At 54.8% G+C, this 18590-nt stretch overlaps 2 protein-coding genes across 4 annotated transcripts; both read right to left on the bottom strand.

Annotated features, from left to right (window-relative positions):
* Positions 1 to 118: 118 nt before the first annotated feature.
* Positions 119 to 4247, bottom strand: ZNF358 (zinc finger protein 358). Of its 3 annotated transcripts, none has more exons than XM_065917849.1 (3): positions 4118 to 4236; positions 2147 to 2252; positions 119 to 1911 (listed from the first exon to the last, which is right to left on the bottom strand). In XM_065917849.1, exons 2-3 carry the CDS (start codon positions 2217 to 2219, stop codon positions 194 to 196), a joined length of 1791 nt encoding a protein of 596 aa, XP_065773921.1. In that variant the 5' UTR covers positions 2220 to 2252; positions 4118 to 4236; the 3' UTR covers positions 119 to 193. The 3 variants fall into 3 exon arrangements, with proteins under 3 accessions (XP_065773921.1, XP_065773923.1, XP_065773924.1); XM_065917851.1 differs by lacking the exon at positions 4118 to 4236 and adding an exon at positions 3747 to 3771; XM_065917852.1 differs by lacking the exon at positions 2147 to 2252 and having other exon boundaries at positions 4118 to 4247.
* Positions 4248 to 11661: 7414 nt separating this feature from the next.
* Positions 11662 to 16627, bottom strand: SAXO5 (stabilizer of axonemal microtubules 5). Its single transcript, XM_065919110.1, has 8 exons — positions 15979 to 16627; positions 14499 to 14605; positions 14299 to 14399; positions 13921 to 14033; positions 13729 to 13838; positions 13176 to 13377; positions 12520 to 12605; positions 11662 to 11889 (listed from the first exon to the last, which is right to left on the bottom strand). The coding sequence occupies exons 1-8, from the start codon at positions 16625 to 16627 to the stop codon at positions 11662 to 11664; spliced, it is 1596 nt and encodes a 531-aa protein (XP_065775182.1).
* Positions 16628 to 18590: the final 1963 nt, after the last annotated feature.

Here is an 18590-nt window from a genome sequence, read left to right as displayed (position 1 = left end):
GGGGGGAGCCAGGACACTAAGGTTCCATTTGTGTGGCTCGCTCCGGCAGTGCCCTCCCATCTCCCCAGGAGCAGGCTGCACATTCGAAAAAAAGAGCAACAGCAGAACGACGCAGAGCCAGGAGGCAGTGGGAGGATTTTACTAACTGCACAACACACGCTTTCCCAGGCCCCTGTGGGTGCCAGCACACCCTTCAGCCATCAGGCCCGAGCAGGGCTTCTTGTTCCTGCACCCACCTGGGACTCTCGCCCGTAGGGAGGGCTGGGTTGACAGTGTCACGGATGGGAGAGCCGGGGTCAGGGTGGGACTTGGAGTTGGGGTCAGGGCTGGGCACAGGATCTGTGTCGGGGCTGAGGCCAGATCTGTGGTCAGGGCTAGCCAGGAGGTCGGAATTGGCATTGCGCCCAGGCTTAGGGTCAGAAGACAGGACAGAATCAGGGATGGGGCTAGATCCAGAGCCACTGGTGGGTTTGGGGTTGGGATTGGGGAGGGAGCCCAGTGCAGAGCCAGGGTCAGGGTCAAGGCCAGAGCTAGGGCCAGGGTTGAGCACTGAGACAGCATCCGGACCCAGGAGGGAGGCCTGTCCTGGCCTTAGCATCGAAGTGGGGCTGAGGCCCAGGCCGGCAGCGGCAGCGGCGGCAGCCGCAGCTGCAGCCGCACCCTCGTGCACGCGCTTGTGCTTGGTGAGGCTGGAGGCTTGGCCGAAGGCCTTGCCGCAGAGCTGGCAGCGGTAGGGGCGCTCGCCCGAATGCACATGTAGGTGCTGCAGCAACGCGGAGCTCTGCCCAAAGGCCTTGGAGCAGTGGGGGCAGGCGTAGGGTCGCTCGCCCGTGTGCGTGCGCAGGTGATGCTGCAGGTTGGAGCTCTGGCCAAAGGCCTTGCCGCAGTGGGGACAGCGGTAGGGGCGCTCGGCCGTGTGCGTGCGCTGGTGCTGCAGCAGCGCCGAGCTCTGCCCGAAGGCCTTGCCGCATTGCGGGCACGGGTACGGCCTCTCGCCGGTGTGCGTGCGCAGGTGCTTCAGCAGCGCCGAGCCCTGCCCAAAGCCCTTGGCGCACACTGGGCACTTGTGCGGCCGCGGGCCGCCGTGCGTGCGCAGGTGCTGCGCCAGCAGTGAGCCGTGGCCGAAGGCTTTGCCACACACCGGGCAATGGTGAGGCTTCTCGCCACTGTGGCTGCTGCGGTGCTTGAGCAGTGTGGAGCGCCAACCGAAGGCCTTGCCGCACGCGGCGCACTGGTAGGGCCGCGCGCCAGTGTGGATGCCCCGGTGCTGCGCCAGCGTGGCGCCGTGGCTGAATGACTTGCCACAGTCGGGGCAGCGGTAGGGCTTCTCGCCGCTGTGCGTGCGGCGGTGCTGGCTCAGCCCCGAGCTTCGGCGGAAGGCTCGCCCGCAGTCGGGGCAGGAGAAGGGCCGGGGTGGGCTGGCAGGTGCAGGGAGCACCTCCGGGGCGGCGGTCAGGACCTCAGGGGTGGCAGGGAGGTCGGAGGAGAGGGAGTCCAGGTCTGGGGCGGCAGCGGGACTGAGAGTGTCGCTGTTAGGGTCGAGGATCAGGGGAACCGGGCCGATGACGTCGGGGTCGTCGAAACTTGAAGACAAGGGGTCGAGATCTTGGGGGTCGGAGTCATGGATCCCCGAGATGGAGCCTGGCGCATCCACCTCGGCATCCAGAGCCTCGGAGACAGGCTCCAGATCTTCATAGCTGGGGTCTACGTCCTCAGAGACAGTGTGGAGGTCTTCCGGCTCAGGCTCCAGGTTTTCAGAAGCTGGGTCCAGCTCTTCTGGGTCAGGGTCTAGGTCTTCTGAGTCTGAGTCAAGCTCTTCATAATCAGGCCTCCTGCCTTTGTGGCCTGGGTTCCTGACTAAGACGGAACGCCTCATCCCTGGTGTGGAAGTACCGGCTTCTGGGGCAGGATCTATGGGGTGAGGGCAGAGGGTGAGTGGAGAGTAGGTTCTGGGGAACTGGGGGTCTCTTTTGGAGCCTGGGATGGGAGAGGGAGTCAGGCTGTACCCCAGATCCCTCTTTGGGGTACACACACAGATCCTTCTCTTGTCTCGTGCTATAGGGAGACTGCATTGGCTCCTGCCAGGGCAGGGAAAAGAGGGACCCTGGTGGGACATGGGGAGAGGCCTCCCTTCTCAGCCCCACACCTGGATAGAAGTCAGGGGACCCAGCACTAGAGGTCTCCAGCACCCAGCTCCATGGCTCCGCCCCTCTCTCCATCCTGGGCTCCTCCTCTGGTGGGAAGCTCAGGTCCTGTGGAGGAGAGAGAGACCCCTTGACCATGGCCCCTTCAAGGGGAAGAGGGTGGGTGTGCTTGCTATGTACATGGCCTGAATTCCAGTCCCATTGTTGGGGGTGGCATATTTGGGGGCTCCTGGTAGGGAACTTGGCTTACCTCCTAGAGAGGAAACATCATGATCTCTGAAGCCTCTATCTGTGGGGGGATGAGTGTGTGTGTATGGAGGGGGGGTGGGCAGACAACATCTGGTACTCCTCCTGGGTCACTGGGGGCACGCAGGGAGACCCCTGGCTTGCTTCCTGGGGAAGAGACAACTGAATTCCAAACTTCACAGTTCTGGGGTAGGACTAAGTGTCAAAACACCTATGTTCCGTCTTAGATAGAAGATCCTGAAAGCCGATTTCTAAAGTTAGAGTGTGCGTGAGGACCCCTGGAGGGGGCAGGGAGACCCATGGACCCATTATCCAGGAGAGTAGGGACAGGTGTCAGTATACCTGTTTGCCCGATTGGATAGATCCTGAATTCTAACCCCTAGCTTGTTAGTCGCTTAGTCCAGTCCAACTGTTTGGTATCTCATGGACTGTAACCCACCAGGCTTCTCTGTCCAAGGCATTATCCAGGCAAGAATTCTGGAGTGGGTAGCCAACTCCCTTCTCCAGCGGATCTTCCCCACCCAGGGATCAAACAAGGGTCTCCTGCATTGCAGGCAGATTCTTTATCATCTGAGCCACCAGAAAACCGCTAGCTACAGGGTAGGCAAAACAACACCTGGGGCTTCTCCTGGGTTAATGGGGGGACCCCTGGGCCATCTCCTCGGAAGGAATGATTTCTTGAGTGACTGACTCCATGACTGAAGCATGGAGATGGTCCTCTCTGGGATGGAAGATCCTGAATTCTACCTCCATGACTGGAGGTAGGGAGTGGGACAGAGAAACAAACTGGGACCCTTCCTGGGGAGCAGGGGGAGCTCAGGATTATCTGAAGGGGAGGTGATGCCCACCCCATGGCTAGGCCTGGGGGGTGGGGTACAAATAGATCTATTATTGGGAGGGAGATTGAGGTGAGGGTGGGTGGGTGTGTATTGGGGGGCACTTTGGCTCTCCTTTGGGGGAGGGTGACCTTCTGAGCCACAACCCCAGAACTGGGAGTGGATACACACACAGAGAGGCCTGAGTTCCTAGATCACCTCCTCATATTCCATGATGGAGGGTGGGGGGACAGTGCTGGGTCACCCCTGGATTCCCAGAAGGGGGAAGACCCTTAGATTGGCTCCTGAATTCCCACCTCTGAGCTACAAGCAGCAAGGAGACATAACTGGGGTCCTTCCCTGAGTTCCTGGGGGGCTGGTGGAATCCTGGATCACCTTCTGAGGAAGGGGCTTCCAGTGGTTTGGACCCCAAGACTGGAAAGTGAGGGGAAACAACAACTGGGGTCCTGGGGGAGGTCCCTCTGGAGGATGGGTCTCCTGAACTCCGGACCCCAAGCTGGAGGGTCTGAGGGAACAATACCTGGGGTCACTCCTGGGCTCCTGGGGTGGGGGATCCGGATCGCCTCCAGGGGAGGGGGCGTTCTGGACTTAACGCCCCCGCACCCAGCCGAGGGGTGCCCCCCTCCCCTACCTCCCGATTGACGGCGCCCAGCTTGGGCTGGGCCCTCCCCCGGGGCCGCAGCGGCGGAACCTGCGCGCTAGGCCCGCAGGTCGCGCGGCCCCCTCCCATCGCGCCCCAGGCTCTGCTCTCCCCGGGCGGGCGGGTGCGCGGGGCGGCGGTGGGGGGTGGGACAGAGGTTGCCCCGGGCCGCGCCCGGCGCTGGGAGCCCCCCGCGCCCGCCCCCCTCATCGCGGCCCCCGCCCGCCCAACCCGCTCGCGGGGACACTCACCCGGCGCCCCTCTCCCCTGCCCGGCCCGCCGCGCCCGCCGGCGCCCCCGGGGCCCGCAGGAAGCCCCCCGCCCGCCAGCCCCGCCGGCGGCCCCCTCGGCCCTGCGGCCCCGCCAGGCGCTCCCGGGGAGCGAGAGGGGCCGGCCGAGGGCCGCAGCGGGGGCTGCTGGGACTTGTAGTTCGCCCGCGCCCGCCTCGGCCGTCGCCATCGCTGCCCCCGCCCCCCGGGCCAGCCTTTGTCCCGGCCCGGCCACCCGGCCGCGCGGCCGCGCCTTTGTCTGTGCCGGGCCCCGCCCGCGCTGTCCCCGCCGCCGCCTCTCCTCTTCGGCTTCTCTCTCAGCTGCTGTTGATCCCTCTCCGCCCCTGTCTCTCTCTCTGTGTCCCTTCTCTGTCCCCCCGTCCCTTTATTTCCATGTCTTGGCCTCTCTTGTCACTTTCTCTGCCTCCGTCCCTCTGCCTCTGCATCATCCTCCCCTCTTTCCCTGTCTCTGCCACCTGCCCGTGTTTTCGACTCTCTCTCTCTCTCTCGTTTCCAGGAACACCGAACAGTCTCTGTCTCTTGCAGACGGGCAACACACATCAGCATAGTTCAGACGCTGAGAATTTACAAACTTGTGGTATCTTTGCTCAGTCCAGCGTTTTCGCCTTAAGACTCCTCCTCCGAGGAAAAGAGCTGGGGATACTCCTCCTCCTTCTCCTCCCAGGGTCATGCACGGCTGTCACTGGTGGGCTCCCGGTGCCTGTTCCTCCTTCTATAAGCCAGGTCTGGGAAGCAGTCTGGGCATACTTTACCTGGAGACGAAGATCCCTGTGAAGAGGGAATGAAATAAAGCCCTGGCAGCCCTGGGCTGTGATGTTCTTCCCAGAACATAAACAACAGGTCTCAGAACATAAACAGTCATCACACAAGGCCGCTCTGTGACCACATCTGAGCTGAGATAGACACAAGGACACTCTGCAACCTCAAAAATGAATACATACCCTGTGCCCCCTACTAACGGAGATGACTGCTGCTTCTTCCCGATGACCACCCCACATCCCTCCTCCTACATCTAAGAATCACCAAAATACCCAGTCATCAATCTGCCCCCTCACAGTGCCAGGCTAGAATTGCTTCTACTCTCCTCAACTCTCCTTAAAACTATCCAGCACAAGCCTGAATCCTATAAGAAGCCTTTCTGTTCTCCACCTCTCTCTTCTGGAGATACCCTGCTAAGGGGTCTTCCTTGCTGCACAAGCATTAAAAAACCAAACTTTTTTGGCTACCGGTGTGCTTCTGATGGGGCTTTTCTGGGGGCTCAGTGGTAAAGAACCCACCTGCCAATGCAGGAGACCTGGGTTCGATTCCTGGGTCATGAAGATCCCCTGGAAAACGGAATGGCAACCCACTCTAGTGGACAGAGGAGCCTGGAGGGCTACAGTTCATGGGGTCGCAAAAAGTCGGACATGACCGAGCGACTAAACAACGACAACAAAAACAAGTGCCTCTGATGGTCCTTGGCTGGTGAATTTTGACAGGCTTCCCTGGTGGCTCAGAGCTTAAAGTGTCTGCCTGCAATGCGGGAGACCTGGGTTCAATCCCTGGGTTGGGAAGACCCCCCTGGAGAAGGAAATGGCAACCCACTCCAGTATTCTTGCCTGGAGAATCCCATGGACAGAGGAGCCTGGTGGGCTACAGTCCATGGGATCGCAAAGAGTCAGACACGACTGAGCCACTTCACTTCACTTCACTTCACCCTTGCATGTAGGTCAGGCCTCCAGGAGACTTTGCTCTTCCTTCTGGAATCTTCTAGATCTGGGCTGAACTTTTGGCCTGAGACCTGCTTTCCACCCCTCTGTGGAGAACTCCACAGCAGATCTGAGAGACTTGAGACTGCAATTGGATTATGTTCCTGGATCCTTATCCTGCTAGATGATCCCATTACAGTAATACTTGTAAAGACAGCTGTTGTTTCTCTCTGCCTAGTCTTTCTCTCAGCAACTTGTTTTCCCTTTGTGTAGCCCCCACCCCCCACTACTCCAGACAGACCTGTGTCTAACCCAGCCCCCAGTATCTTGTCATTGAAACTTATCAACCCAAGAACCTCACCCCCTGGCCACAAGAATGAGGTCTGGGATGAAGCCATGTAGCTGGAGGATCTCTTTCTTCCCCTGGGATCATGAACTGTTCACAGGACCTCATTCCACCTGCACCCACCTTCCTCAGTTGTGTGGAAGAACAGTCTGCAGACTGAAGTCAATCTGTACCAGGATGCAGAGGTGAGAGTCAGAGACAGCCGGAGCTGTATTGGTTGCGCGCCTCAGTTCAGTCAGTTCAGTCACTCAGTCGTGTCCGACTCTTTGAGACCCCATGGACTGCAGCATGCCAGGCTTCCCTGTCCATCACCAACTCCCGGAACCTGCTCAAACTCATGTCCATTGAGTTGGTGATGCCATCCAACCTTCTCATCCTCTGTCAACCCCTTCTCCTCTCACCTTCAATCTCTCCCAGCATCTGAGTCTTTTCCAATAAATCAGTTCTTCGCATCAGGTGGCCAAAGTATTGGAGTTTCAGCTTCAGCATCAGTCCTTCCAGTGAATATTCAGGACTGATTTCCTTTAGGATGGACTGGTTTGATCTCCTTGCAGTCCAAGGGACTCTCAAGGGTCTTCTCCAACACCACAGTTCAAAACCATCAATTTTTTGGCGCTCAGCTTTCTTTACAGTCCAACTCTCACATCCTTACGTGGCTACTGGAAAAACCATAGCTCTGACTAGACAGACCTTTGGTGGTGAAGCAATGTCTCTGCTTTTTAATATGCTGCCTATGTTGGTCATGGATATAGCCAGGTTGAGCTCCTGGATGTAGCTATACCTGAAGCCCTCAGTCTTGTCAGTATCACAAGCCAACCAATTTCTTGGGTATTTGAGCTAGTTTAGTGGGTTTCTGTTCCTTACAGTCATGAGAGTCTTGACTAATTTATAAATTAGTTTCGGGAAAGGGAAGGGTATTGAAGGAAATAACTTAATTGGCTGAAAAAAGGTAAAATAGAGGGCCAGGGCCACCACAGACATATATATTCATTATGAATAGGACTTCAAGCTTTGCGCTATGCACAGCCTCCCCAGATGTATGTCACATCCCGTAGAAGAGCCCTTCTCAGGAGACAGACATCTATTATGTAGAAAAATAGCTGATTAAATTGTTACCTGTTTTATCTTGGCACTGTAACGGTGTGTCATCTGAGACTGTGGCTCAAGTGCCTTTGGAGGAAAACATCAGGATGTTGGAATACCTGGGAGCTTCCATGAAGTCTTCGGCAAGGTCTTATAAGATAGATACAAACTCCCTCTATCTGCTCCTTCTTAAAGCAGAGTCTAGCACTTCCTTGATTTTGTGAGATTGCCAGAGCTCAATCCTCTGCCCCAGGCTAAAACACAAAGTTACTAGGAATGAGATGGGGAGATAAGGCTGGGATTATCAGAGATCTGGTGGATACTTTCAAACACTGAACACTGCTTGTCTCTAAAGGCACAATTACCCTCATTGGGAAGAGCCTATTGACTGCGTCTGTCTACTCTCTAGATTGTAACCTGCGGCAAGGTAGATGCTATGCGGATGGGCAGGCACAGGTCTGTTGCTAGGAGACAGGATCTACCAAGGTTGGCCTCCAGACTCCAAGATCCGGGTGAGGTTTGGAGAACCAAATCATCCAGGCATCCAATCACAGCATCCCATCCCTCTGGGCACAGTGATTGGTTTGAGGCTGGACATGTGACACAAATGGGTCAATCAGAGTGTTCCTTACTTTCTAATGTGAGACAGCTCTTCCTTTGGGGCCTAACTATTAGGATTTGGGGTTTTCTTTTAGTTTTGTTTTTTGCCACTGCTTGGACTGAGAGGCAGCAAGGCAGAAAGCATGCCTGATAAGGAATTGGCAGTCTTGCTAATTACAGACTTTCTTAAGTCAATAAAATCCCTGTCTGCTTGAGCAGATAGAGCTAGGTTTCTGATACTTCAAACAGAAATACCTAGGACCTTAACATGGAGAAAGCAATGGCACTCCGCTCCAGTACTCTTGCCTGGAAAATCCCATGGACGGAGGAGCCTGGTAGGCTGGAGTCCGTGGGGTTGCTGAGAGTCGGACACGACTGAGCGACTTCACTTTCACTCTTCACTTTCATGCATTGGAGAAGGAAATGGCAATCCACTCCAGTGTTCTTGCCTGGAGAATCCCAGGGACGGGGGAGCCTGGTGGTCTGCTGTCTCTGGGGTCGCAGAGTCAGACACGACTGAAGCGACTTAGCAGCAGCAGCAGCAAGACCTTAACAAAATTCAGGCACTGTTCATTGAGCTGCAGCCAAGTGTGAGGCCCTGTTTTAAGATGGTACATGCACATTGTGTTGACTCTTTGTAACCCTCCATGAAGGAGGAACTGTTGCTCTCCCCAGTTTTTCACATAATGAAAGTGAGGGTGAGAGTATGAAATCATTTGCTGAAGGACAGAAAGAGATAAGTCTGATGCTTAGTGATGAGTACCATTGACAGGAATGTTTTTCTTTAAAAATTCACCTGTTTGGGGACTAACCGTGATCCAGTGGTTAAGAATCTGCCTTGCAATGCAGGAGATGAGGGTTCAATCCCTGGTCAAGGAACTAAGATCACCACATGCAGGGGCAACTAGGCCCGAGTGCAGCAACTACTGAGGATGTGCACTCTAGAGCCCGTGCTCTACAACAAGAGAAGCCCCTGCACATTGCAACTAGATAAAAGCCTGAGTCACAGCAAAGACCAAGCATAGCCGAAATACAAAAAGAGTCATCTGTTTTCCCATGTTCAAGGCTATTTCATTTGGGCTTCCCTGGTAGTTCAGTAGTTAAAAAAAAAAAAAAAAAAAAAGCTGCCTGCCAATGCAGGAGATAAGGGTTTGATCCTTGGTCTGGGAAGATCCCACATGCCATGGAGCAGCTAAGCCCATGCATCACAACTATTGAGCCTCTGCTCTAGAGCCTGGGAACTGTAATGACTGATCCCTCGTGCCGCAAATATTGAAGCCCAGGAGCTCTAGAGCCTGTGCTCACAACGAGAGAAGTCACCAAACTGAGAAGCTCATGCACTGCAACTAGAGAGTAGCCTCCACTCGCTACAACTAGAGAAAAGCCCAAGCAGCAATAAGGACTGAGCACAGTAAATAAAAGTAAATACATACATTTTTTTTAAAGATTATTTTATTCATCTAATTTTATAAGCCCTTTTGGTTTTTATAGTTCATATGACATGCTTTTTTTGGAAAGTAAGTGGAATATAGGCGGGTAGACATAAATCCATAACATAAAACCGAATCATCATCATGTAATCTCTTTCTGTACTGAAGACATTTCGAGTAAAGTTTCTGTTCTTTCCTGGCAACCCATACTGGGGCTTGTCAGTTCCTTGGTTAGAAAATGCTTCACCATGTGCCAAAATCTGTCTCTTTGTAACTCCTACCTCTTATTTCTCATCTGGTGTCTCTGCAGTTTAAACCATTCTTAGAACCAGGCAGGAGCACCCATAATCCTGCAACTGGAGCTACACGGAACCAAAGCAAAATTTCTGAGCTTCCTGGAAGGTAAGGCAAAGAGGATGAGTCCCTTTGTACGTACAGTCTGGCCAAGCAGCAGACTGGCTTTACCAGAAGCCCCTGATTTTGTCATGGGAATCACTGGAAAATGGGTTTATTGCAGTGGTCCTCAACCAGGGGCAACGTTTCCCTCCAAGGGACACTTGGCAATGTATGGAGACATCTTTGGTTGTCACAGCTGGGTAGGGGAGGAGGAATGTACTATGGGCAGGTGGTAGGTAGAGGTCAAGGAGGATGCTGGCCAGCCTGCAATGCATGAGATGGCCTCCAAGCACCAAGAATGATCCTATCCAGAATGCCAATAAGGCTGACATTGAGAAATCATGTTATTATCATGGAGTAATTCACAGGAGTGTCATCTGCATCATTAGTGGAAGCAAACAGAAGAAATGTCCGGCCTCTAGCAGACCTTCTCACGGTCAATGTGGATACCATGATTGCAGCCGAAAGGGCCATCTTGTCCCAGTAGGACCTCAAACTGGACTCCTCTCCTTCCTGTAGAAATGACAGGCTGGTCTCACAGGACTATTGCCCATGGGGAAAGGACACCTAGCCAGGCTTGAGGCTGACTCTTAGTGGCCCATTGGATTGGGGGTCTTGTGAAGGTCTGTCTACAGGGTCAGGAAGTTATATTCATTCCCTGAAGCCAGATTCTCAACAGCCTGGCGAGGTAGGACCCAAGTATGGCCACCAAGACCCATCTGATCATTCCAGATAGAGCCAACTTCTTGGTGTTGATTGCACCAGACCTCCAAGATTGTCATGGTGGGTTGCTGTCCAAGGTACTGGTCCTTGACATACTTGCCAAGCCCTGTCACCCACTGGCTTCAGGGACCCACCCCAACCTCCTCCTTTCTACCCTTTTCATTCTGTTTCTGGCTGAACACCTGCCCCCTTGGACCTTATTATATCCTGATGAGTTTTGTTGTTTTTCCCTTTTGACCTGGGGGCCAGTTTCCTAGCCAGCTAGTGCACGAACCATTCAGCTTCCAGCTTCTGCTCACAACAGGGTAAATTACTGGGTCGTTCTCATGTCCACCCCTTCATGCCCCCTCTAAGCCCCAGCCAGCATCTCAAGGATTGAAAGCTCCTTCCTCCCCCTCCTCTCCTTCATCCTTGGAAGGGAAACTCTTCTTTCTTGATTCCTAGACACGACCTGACTAGTATGTACATTTCTCAGTTATAACAATCTAATGAGAGAGATTGTGTCCAGGTGGTGCTAGTGGTAAAGAACCCATCTGGCAATACAGGAGACATAAGAGACACAGGTTCAACCCCTGGTTCAGGAAGATCCCCTAGAGGAGGGCATGGCAACTCACTCCAGTATTCTTTCTTGGAGAATTGCACAGACAGAGGAGCCTGGCAGGCTATAGTCTATGGGGTCGCAAAAAGTCATATGTGATGGAAGCAACTTAGCTCACGGCACACATGCAATGAGAGAGAGCTATTATTTATCTCCATTTTATAGATAAGCAACTAGAGGCTCAGAGGGGTCAAATGACCTGCCCAAGAGTATTTTTCAGGACATAGTGGAGTCAGGATATGAACTCTGTCCATTCAGTTCCAGGAGGCTGTGATCTCAGCCTCATGACACTGCCTCATTCACCCACATCATTCAGAACTTGTGACAGCACCTAAACTCCTTACATGAGTCCAACCACCAAGCCTTTGCACAAACTGGGATGGCCTCCCTGCCCAGAGTGGGACAACACCCAGGGTCTGCAAAAGGGATTCTCCCTGGAGTCATTCCCTCTTGTACATTCTCCCCGACCTCCATCCTTCATCCTGCAAGCCCCCTATCTCCTGGAGGAGGGCATGGCAATCCACTCCAGCATTCTTGCCTGGAAAATTCCATGGACAGAGGAGCCTGGTGGGCTACAGTCCACGGGGTTGTACAGAGTCAGACCCGACTGAGCACACATGCATGGGTTGCCAAAGTGCTGTTTATTGCTGGCTAGGGCATGGGTAGATGGGGGTCTGGGGGACCCGAGGGTCCACTTTCCGAGCCCCACAGCCCCACTGATGAAGAGAGCCCAGGGGCAAGTGACTCTCCTGGAAGTCGTCCCATCTTAGCACCGCTGGGCCCTGGTACTTGAAGGTATATTCATCCTTGTTTGGGGTTGAGAAGAAGCGCTGTTGACCCAGCGGCGGCTCCAAGTGGCTATACTTGCACTGTGGAGTCAGGGTGGGGGAGCCTGGCAGGGCAGCCTGGAGGGCGGCTGACCCACCCAGGCCACCCTGGGAACATAAAGCTGTGGGGAGAGATTCAGCCGGGTTTGGCCCCTGACTGGGTCCTGGGGAGTGGGCAAAAGGTTGGGGTGACGTAGGAGTTGGATGAGAAGCTGAGGAGAAACCAGTGCAGGCCACGGGAGAGACCCCACGGCCTTGTTGACCGTAGGCGATTCTGAGCTCATCCTCAGCTTGGAATGTAACTGGCTCACCCCAGTGGCCCCTGAGCTGACTGTGATGGGCCCCTGAGCCTTGGGTGACCCTAGTATGACCCTGAGCCGTGAAGTGAAAGTGTTAGTCACTCATTCGTGTCTGATTCTTTGTGACCCCATGGACTGTAACCCACCAGGCTCCTCTGTCCATGGAATTCTCCAGGCAAGAATACTGGAGTGGGTTGCCATGCCCTTCTCCAGGGGATCTTCTGGACCCAGGAATCTAACCCATGTCTCCCGCCTTGCAGGCAGATTCTTTACCATCTGAGTCACCAGGGAAGCACTTCCCTGAGCAGATGTGAGGCTAATTCTGATCTGAGAGGTTACCTGGTTAAGGAGATACCCTTTCCTCCTCCCTCACCCGCTGTAGCATCTCCTCGGTCACAGAGGCTGGAGCTATTCCGTGTGGCTTCAGCATCTTCCGGTTCATGGTTAAAAAATCTACGTCTGGAGATTTGGGTGGGGTGGCCGAGCTGAGGGGCTGAGGGAGGAAAGGCAGGGCCCAGGGGGAAAGGACGCCGGAGACTAAGGATGCGGCAACGGTTCAAGGGTGACGCCTGGATTCCCGCTGAAGTTGTCAGGGGAGGAGGATGCGTTAGGAGGCAGGGAGGGTAAGGGAGCCAGGGTGCGGGGAGGTGGCCAGGGGCGGGGCAAGGGCAGAAGATCCGGGGCGAGGGGCTGGTGGGGGGACAGGAAGAGTGAACTAGCTGGTCAAGGGGCGGAGCCAGAGTGTTGCAGAGGAGGAGGAGGGCTGAGTCTTGAGAGGGTGGATATGGAGAAGGGAGGAGCCATGCCAGAGGGGCGGAGTCATGCAGAGATGGAGTGGCTTGTTGAGAGTCACCACGACGAGGGCATGGGGTTGTTCAGGGTCAGAGCTGGGAATCCTGGCCCAGGGCGTGAGATCTAACCCTTCAGGAGGCGGAGCCAGAGGCAGGCAGTGGGCGAGGTGGGATTGGCCGGGGACGGGACCACAGGAGGTAGGGCGGGGCTTCCCAGGGTGGGCGGGGCCTCGCTCACCGCCGGTGCCCTCTGGCAGGTTGCTTCGCTGCAGGTGGAGGTTGGGCGCTTTCGGCGGCTTTGACATCCCAGGGGGTAAATAGTCCGTGCCCATGGAGGTCTGGAAGAACTCTCCGAGCAGCGACGGCTCCCCTAGGGTTATGTGACTCTGCAATGTCTCATGAGGCACGTGGCGGCTGGCTGGCTCGATCGCTCGCAGCGGCTGTAAGGACCACAGGGCATCTGGGAAGCTCCCCTCGTCGTGGATGTCCCAAGGCCGGGGATGAAGCTCAAAAGCGGGAGCTGTGTGACCTTGGACGGCTCACACTCTCTCTGGGTCCCACGTGATGGCGCTGGGAATTGGTACTGTTATCTAAGTTTACACACAACCACTGAAGTATGAAGTGGTTAAGTGGCTCGCCCTACATCCGGCAAACAGATCCAGGAGGTTCCGGTACACATGTCCAGCTCCCTCCCACCTCATGGCCTTTGCACTTGCTATTATTCACTCTAGGAAACAGAGGAAAGCCCGTTTCCCTGACTCGCCCTGCAGCCTTTTCGCCTTCCTGCTGACCTGACGGTAGAAAAATTGTGTGGAGGTGATGAGGCTCCCCGGACCGGGACACCCGTTTCCTTCCAGGATATGTGACTCCGGAGTCTGGTCGTGGTGAAGAAGGAGAGGTTCTGCCAGTGGTAGAGTAAGTCCTGAGCAACCCTGCGTGGCTGCAGTGAGAGTGAGGGGGTCGGGCAGGCAGCTGGATCTCACCTGGCTCTCGGGCATAGAAGTGTTCACCCTTGGTGGTCCTGTCGTGGAAGAGGCCATCCCCAGAACGAATGTTCACACAGTGGATGTGGGCTGAGGCCTGGGCCTTGTCATACCTGTAGGTAAGGGGATGGGAAGCAGGAGGTTGATCCATCTGATCTGGGCCCTTACAACTCCCGGGAAAAGGGAGGGAGGGACAGGTTCCCCAATGGCCAAGCTGTGGGGTGCTAATTGTGAGTGATCTGGCACAATAGTGGGCCTTGCCTGTGGGTGATGGAGATTTCAAGGGCACAGTGTTGACCCAAGAGACTTAGGTGACCCACGTATCGCTGAGAGCCCTTTCACCCTGTCTTGGTAGAAAAGGCCATGGTTCCTTTGTACCTGTCCAGAGGCAGATCCAGAGGCCTGTAGGCTTGTTTCTGCTCTGTGCCCATGGGCCTGTAGCCAATCTTGAAGTCTCCCAGTTCTATGCTGGAGGATGCCTGTGGGCGGACAGGAGTGGGGAGGGCAAGACCACCCAGCCCCCATCGCTGCTTCTCCCCCGACCCCCCACCCACAGCACCAGCCCGGTCTCAATTTACCCTCTTACACGGCAAGGCAGGTGGGCCTGGCAGGGCCTGGAACTGTCTCTGGTAGGAGATGTTGTCATCCTGTCTCTTGTGTTCCCACTGGAGGGGATTGGGCCCACCTGAGGATGAGCAAGAGGAGAGAGAATGGGATCAATTCTTGGCAGCTTCAGGACCACTGGGATTCTATTCCTCGCCTGGGAAGGGCAGGTGGGCAGTCCAGACTAGCTTAGCCAAAGGCCTGTCTGGAAAACATCAAAAATAATAAGTAGGGACTTCCATGGGCTTCCCTGGTGGTTCAGTGGTAGAGAGTCCACCTGCAATGCAGGAGCTGCAGGAGAAGCAGGTTGGATCTCTGGGTTGATCCCCTGAAGAACCACTCCAATATTCTTGCCTGGAGAATCCCATGGGCAGAGGAGCATGGCAGGCTACAGTCCATGGGGTCACTCCCAATGCATGGGGCCTGGGTTCGTTTGATCTCTGATCAGGGAACTAGACCTCACATGCCACAACAAAGATCAAAGATCCTGAAGGCCAAAACTAAGACCCAGTACAGCCAAATATATATATATATATACATGTTTTAAATGACAACAAGGGAGTTCCCTGATGGCCTAGTGGTTAGGATTCCAGGTTGTCAGTGCTGTGACCCAGGTTCCTCTGAGTCACAGAATTGGAAAAATCATACAAATGACAGCGACCCTTTGTTGCTCACTGTCTGGCAGGCATGTCCTGCACTCGGGGCTCTTTTGGCTTCAGCAGTAACTATAAAACTGGTTTTTGCACCCACTTTGCAGATGAGTAAACTGGGGCTGGAAGAGGTTGCTTTCCTCAGAGTCATACAGCTACTGAGGTGGCAGGGCTGGGTGGTGGAGGTGGAGGACACTTAGCAGATTTGTTTAACCCCAAACCAGCTTCATGACTCTGCCCACAGCAAAGCACCCTGGAGAGCTAAGGGAGATGCGCCCATTCTGTGGATGCAGAAACTGAGGCTCAAAGAGGTTCCAGGGTTTCTCCGCCCCTGCGCTGTTGACATTTGACGTGAAAGTGAAAGTGTTAATCGGTCGGTTGTGTTCCACTTTTTGTGACTCCATGGACTGTAGCCCGCCAGGCTCCTCTGTCCATAGGGTTTCCAAGGCAAGAATGCTGGAGTGAGTTGCAATTCCCTTCTCTAGGGTATCTTTCTGACCCAGGGATCCAACCCGGGTCTCCTGGATTGGCAGGAAGATTCTTAACCAACTGACCCACCAGGGAAGCCAACATCTGGATAATTCTTTACTGAGGGGAGCTCCCCTATGCGTGGTAAGATGTTTAGTAGTATCCCTGGCCTCCCAACTCCCTGACAGTAGTGTTCTCTCCTTCCCGTCGTAAAGACTGAAAAAGACGATCATCAGACACTGCCGGGTGTCCACTAGGGGCGAGGAGCAGAATCCCTGTTCGCCGCGAGAATAAGTGTGTCGGTTAAATTGCCTAGGGCGCCCGGGCGCGCACTCACAGAGGCGGCAGGCAGGCTCGCGGGGCTTCAGGCAAAAGTCGTGGAACGGGAAGAACTCCCGATACGTGGTGGGCGGGATGCGCAGCTTGGCTCGGTCGCCGGACGGCAGCGAGTCGCGGTCGAAGATGAGGCGCGCGCCGCGGGTCTGTTCGCGAGCGCGCTCCGGCGGCTCTGGCCAGCCGTAGTCGGCGCGCGCGGTGGAGAGGCCGGTGCGGGCGCGCGCTTCCGCGTGCACGTGCAGGTGACTGGCTTGCATGGCGAGTGTGCGCTCCCGCGCCTGTTCCCGCTCCTGCTCACTCAACAGCATTGGTGGCGGGGGCTCATAGGCGCAGCGCGTCTCCGACAGGCGCTCCTGGCCCGCCCAGCGCGCATCCTTTTGGAAGAGGGATGCGCAGGGCGGCGGCTGGCACAGCGGCCCACGGGTAGAGCTCGAGTAGGCGGGAAAGTCCCGGTGCGATGTGGACTGCTTGGCGTCCGCGTGCAGCCGCGGGTCCGGCCCCAGCGCGAAGTGCGAGGCCTTGAGGAAGTCCAGCCGGGACAGTGGGCACGGCAGGAGGGCGCCCGCGGCCGTAGCGGGGGGAGGTGCCACCTGCGAGGAGGCGGAGACGGGAATGAGCAGGTCCCACAGTGGGTTCGGGGTTGGACACATCGTTAAGTAACAGGTTTAAGGATTTTACTGGCGGTCCAGTGGTCAGGACTCCTCGCTTTCACTTCCAGGGACCAGGGTTCAACCCTGATCGGGGAACTGAGATCCCGCAAGCCCTGTGCAGTGCGTCCCTTACCCTCGCCCAAAAGAAATAGGTGTAGCCCCTTTGCCTGCCCGCAGGGAAAGTAGAGATAGAAATAATCACTTATTTGGCATTTAGAGTGTGCCAGGCACGGTTCTAGGCTCCCGGAGAGGGTTCATCAACAGACCTAGAGCACTACCTTTGTGGATACGGTAACGGGAACATACAATAATGAATAAATGTAATCACATCAATTAAAGAGTAAGTTACAAGGTGATAAGTGCCTTGGGGGGAAAAAGTCACATTGAGTAAAGGATAGGGTTTGGGCTAGAAGTCTTGTTGTTTTAAATAGTCAGGAAAGGCATTCCTTGGTGGTGCAGTGGATAAAAATCCACCTGCCATTGTAGGAAACATGGGTTCGATCCCTGGTCTGGGAAGATTCTATATGCTGCAGATCAGTTAAGCCCGTAGGAGCCACAACTACCGAAGCCCACACTCTAGCAGCCCATGCACCACAAGAGAAGCCACCGAACTGAGAAACACACAGTGAAGAGTAGCCCCCTGCGTGCCACAATTAGAGAAAGCCCACGTACAGCAACGAGGACCCAATGCAGTCATAAATAAATAAACAGAAAAATTTTAAAAATAGTCAGGGAAGGCATCACTAAGATGATAGTTGAGTAAAGACCTGGAAAAATGGGCAGTGGGGCATTTGGGTATTGGGGGTGGTGGTAGTGGTAATAACATTCTGGGCAGAAGAAAGAGCAGGCACAAAGGCCCTGCAGCTGCTGCAGAGAGATAGGAAGAGCTGCAGAGTTAACCACTGCGTTTGACAGTTTGCTACTGGAACCCACTCCCTTCACTCTCAGTCAGCTGTGAAGATCATGGCCCTCCCCTCCTTCACGCCTGGGAACCCACTTCTGTCTCTTCCAAGTTCTGGTCATTGTCCCATCTCTGCCATACCCCTCTCCTCACTGTTCTTCCTGCCCTCAGCAGTTTTCCTAGGCCCTGACTATTCTTTCTGTCTTCCAGCTGTCTGCATTTTACACACCTCTTACTCATTTCTCTGACCTTTAGCTCTGGACTCTCAACACCCACTTAGCCTACCGAGACTTTCTGGCTTTTGCTCAGAGCTGAGATGTCTCCCCTCACCCGTCTCTGCCCCTCAGAGACCAGATCCTTGGATACCACCAACACTCCTGGCTCACCCAGCATCACCTCCTTCAGGAAGCCCTCCCAGACTGCTTCAGCCCACAATTATTGGTTCACATCAATCTCTTCAGAAAACACACATCAAGGATTTTTTTTTTAAGTGAAACCACAGTGGTTTTTTCCCCTGATTTTTTCAACTATTTTACCTAAAATAGTTGAAGATCGAGAAGCTTTCAAATAGTTTGCAGGAGAATCTGACGACTGAAATGACTAGCCGGATCACCTTGGAATAATTAACTGGGCTCCTGTGAGTTTCATTTTGTTTCCTGATCAGGGTTGAAGACAGTGCACCTACCTCGACGTGGGACATGGGAGCTAGTGAGTCTTAGAAGATGCACTTGGCATAGGCATGACCCTCGAGACTCCCTCAGTCCCTGGTCTCCCAGAGGATGCTCAGATATTCCATCTGGGGATTCATCCAAGTATGGTCTGGCCCTGCCCATTGTGACCCAATAAACTGCCTGGGATGATGCTGTCACAAGTGTCCCCCAGCAACTCTGAAGGCAACCGGGGGGAAATCAGGAGCAAGGACAGAGGATCCTGCCCCCTGAAAGCTCAAGGGAGTCTAGCTTGACTTCTCGAAGACTCAGTTTTGTCATCTGGAAAATGGGGCTGGCAATAGCAGTCACTTGAGTGGGGGAGGATTTGATGCCACAGGCCACCTGAATACAT

This window comes from Muntiacus reevesi, chromosome 1 (genome assembly GCF_963930625.1).
Source record: "Muntiacus reevesi chromosome 1, mMunRee1.1, whole genome shotgun sequence".
NCBI lineage: Eukaryota > Metazoa > Chordata > Mammalia > Artiodactyla > Cervidae > Muntiacus > Muntiacus reevesi.
Note: the sequence above shows the minus strand (reverse complement) of the source record. Positions and strands in the feature narration are given on the sequence as shown.

Excerpts from the sequence above, each read along its gene's own strand:
- ZNF358 (XM_065917849.1), bottom strand. The coding sequence starts at position 2,219 with ATGGAGAGAGGGGCGGAGCCATGGAGCTGGGTGCTGGAGACCTCTAGT. Across the intron at positions 1,912-2,146 it reads GTCCCCTGACTTCTATCCAG|ATCCTGCCCCAGAAGCCGGT; the intron begins GTGTGGGGCTGA and ends CTCACCCCATAG.
- SAXO5 (XM_065919110.1), bottom strand. The coding sequence starts at position 16,627 with ATGTGTCCAACCCCGAACCCACTGTGGGACCTGCTCATTCCCGTCTCC. Across the intron at positions 14,034-14,298 it reads CTGGATCTGCCTCTGGACAG|GTATGACAAGGCCCAGGCCT; the intron begins GTACAAAGGAAC and ends CCTTACCTACAG. Across the intron at positions 11,890-12,519 it reads CCGAGGAGATGCTACAGCGG|TGCAAGTATAGCCACTTGGA; the intron begins GTGAGGGAGGAG and ends CTGACTCCACAG.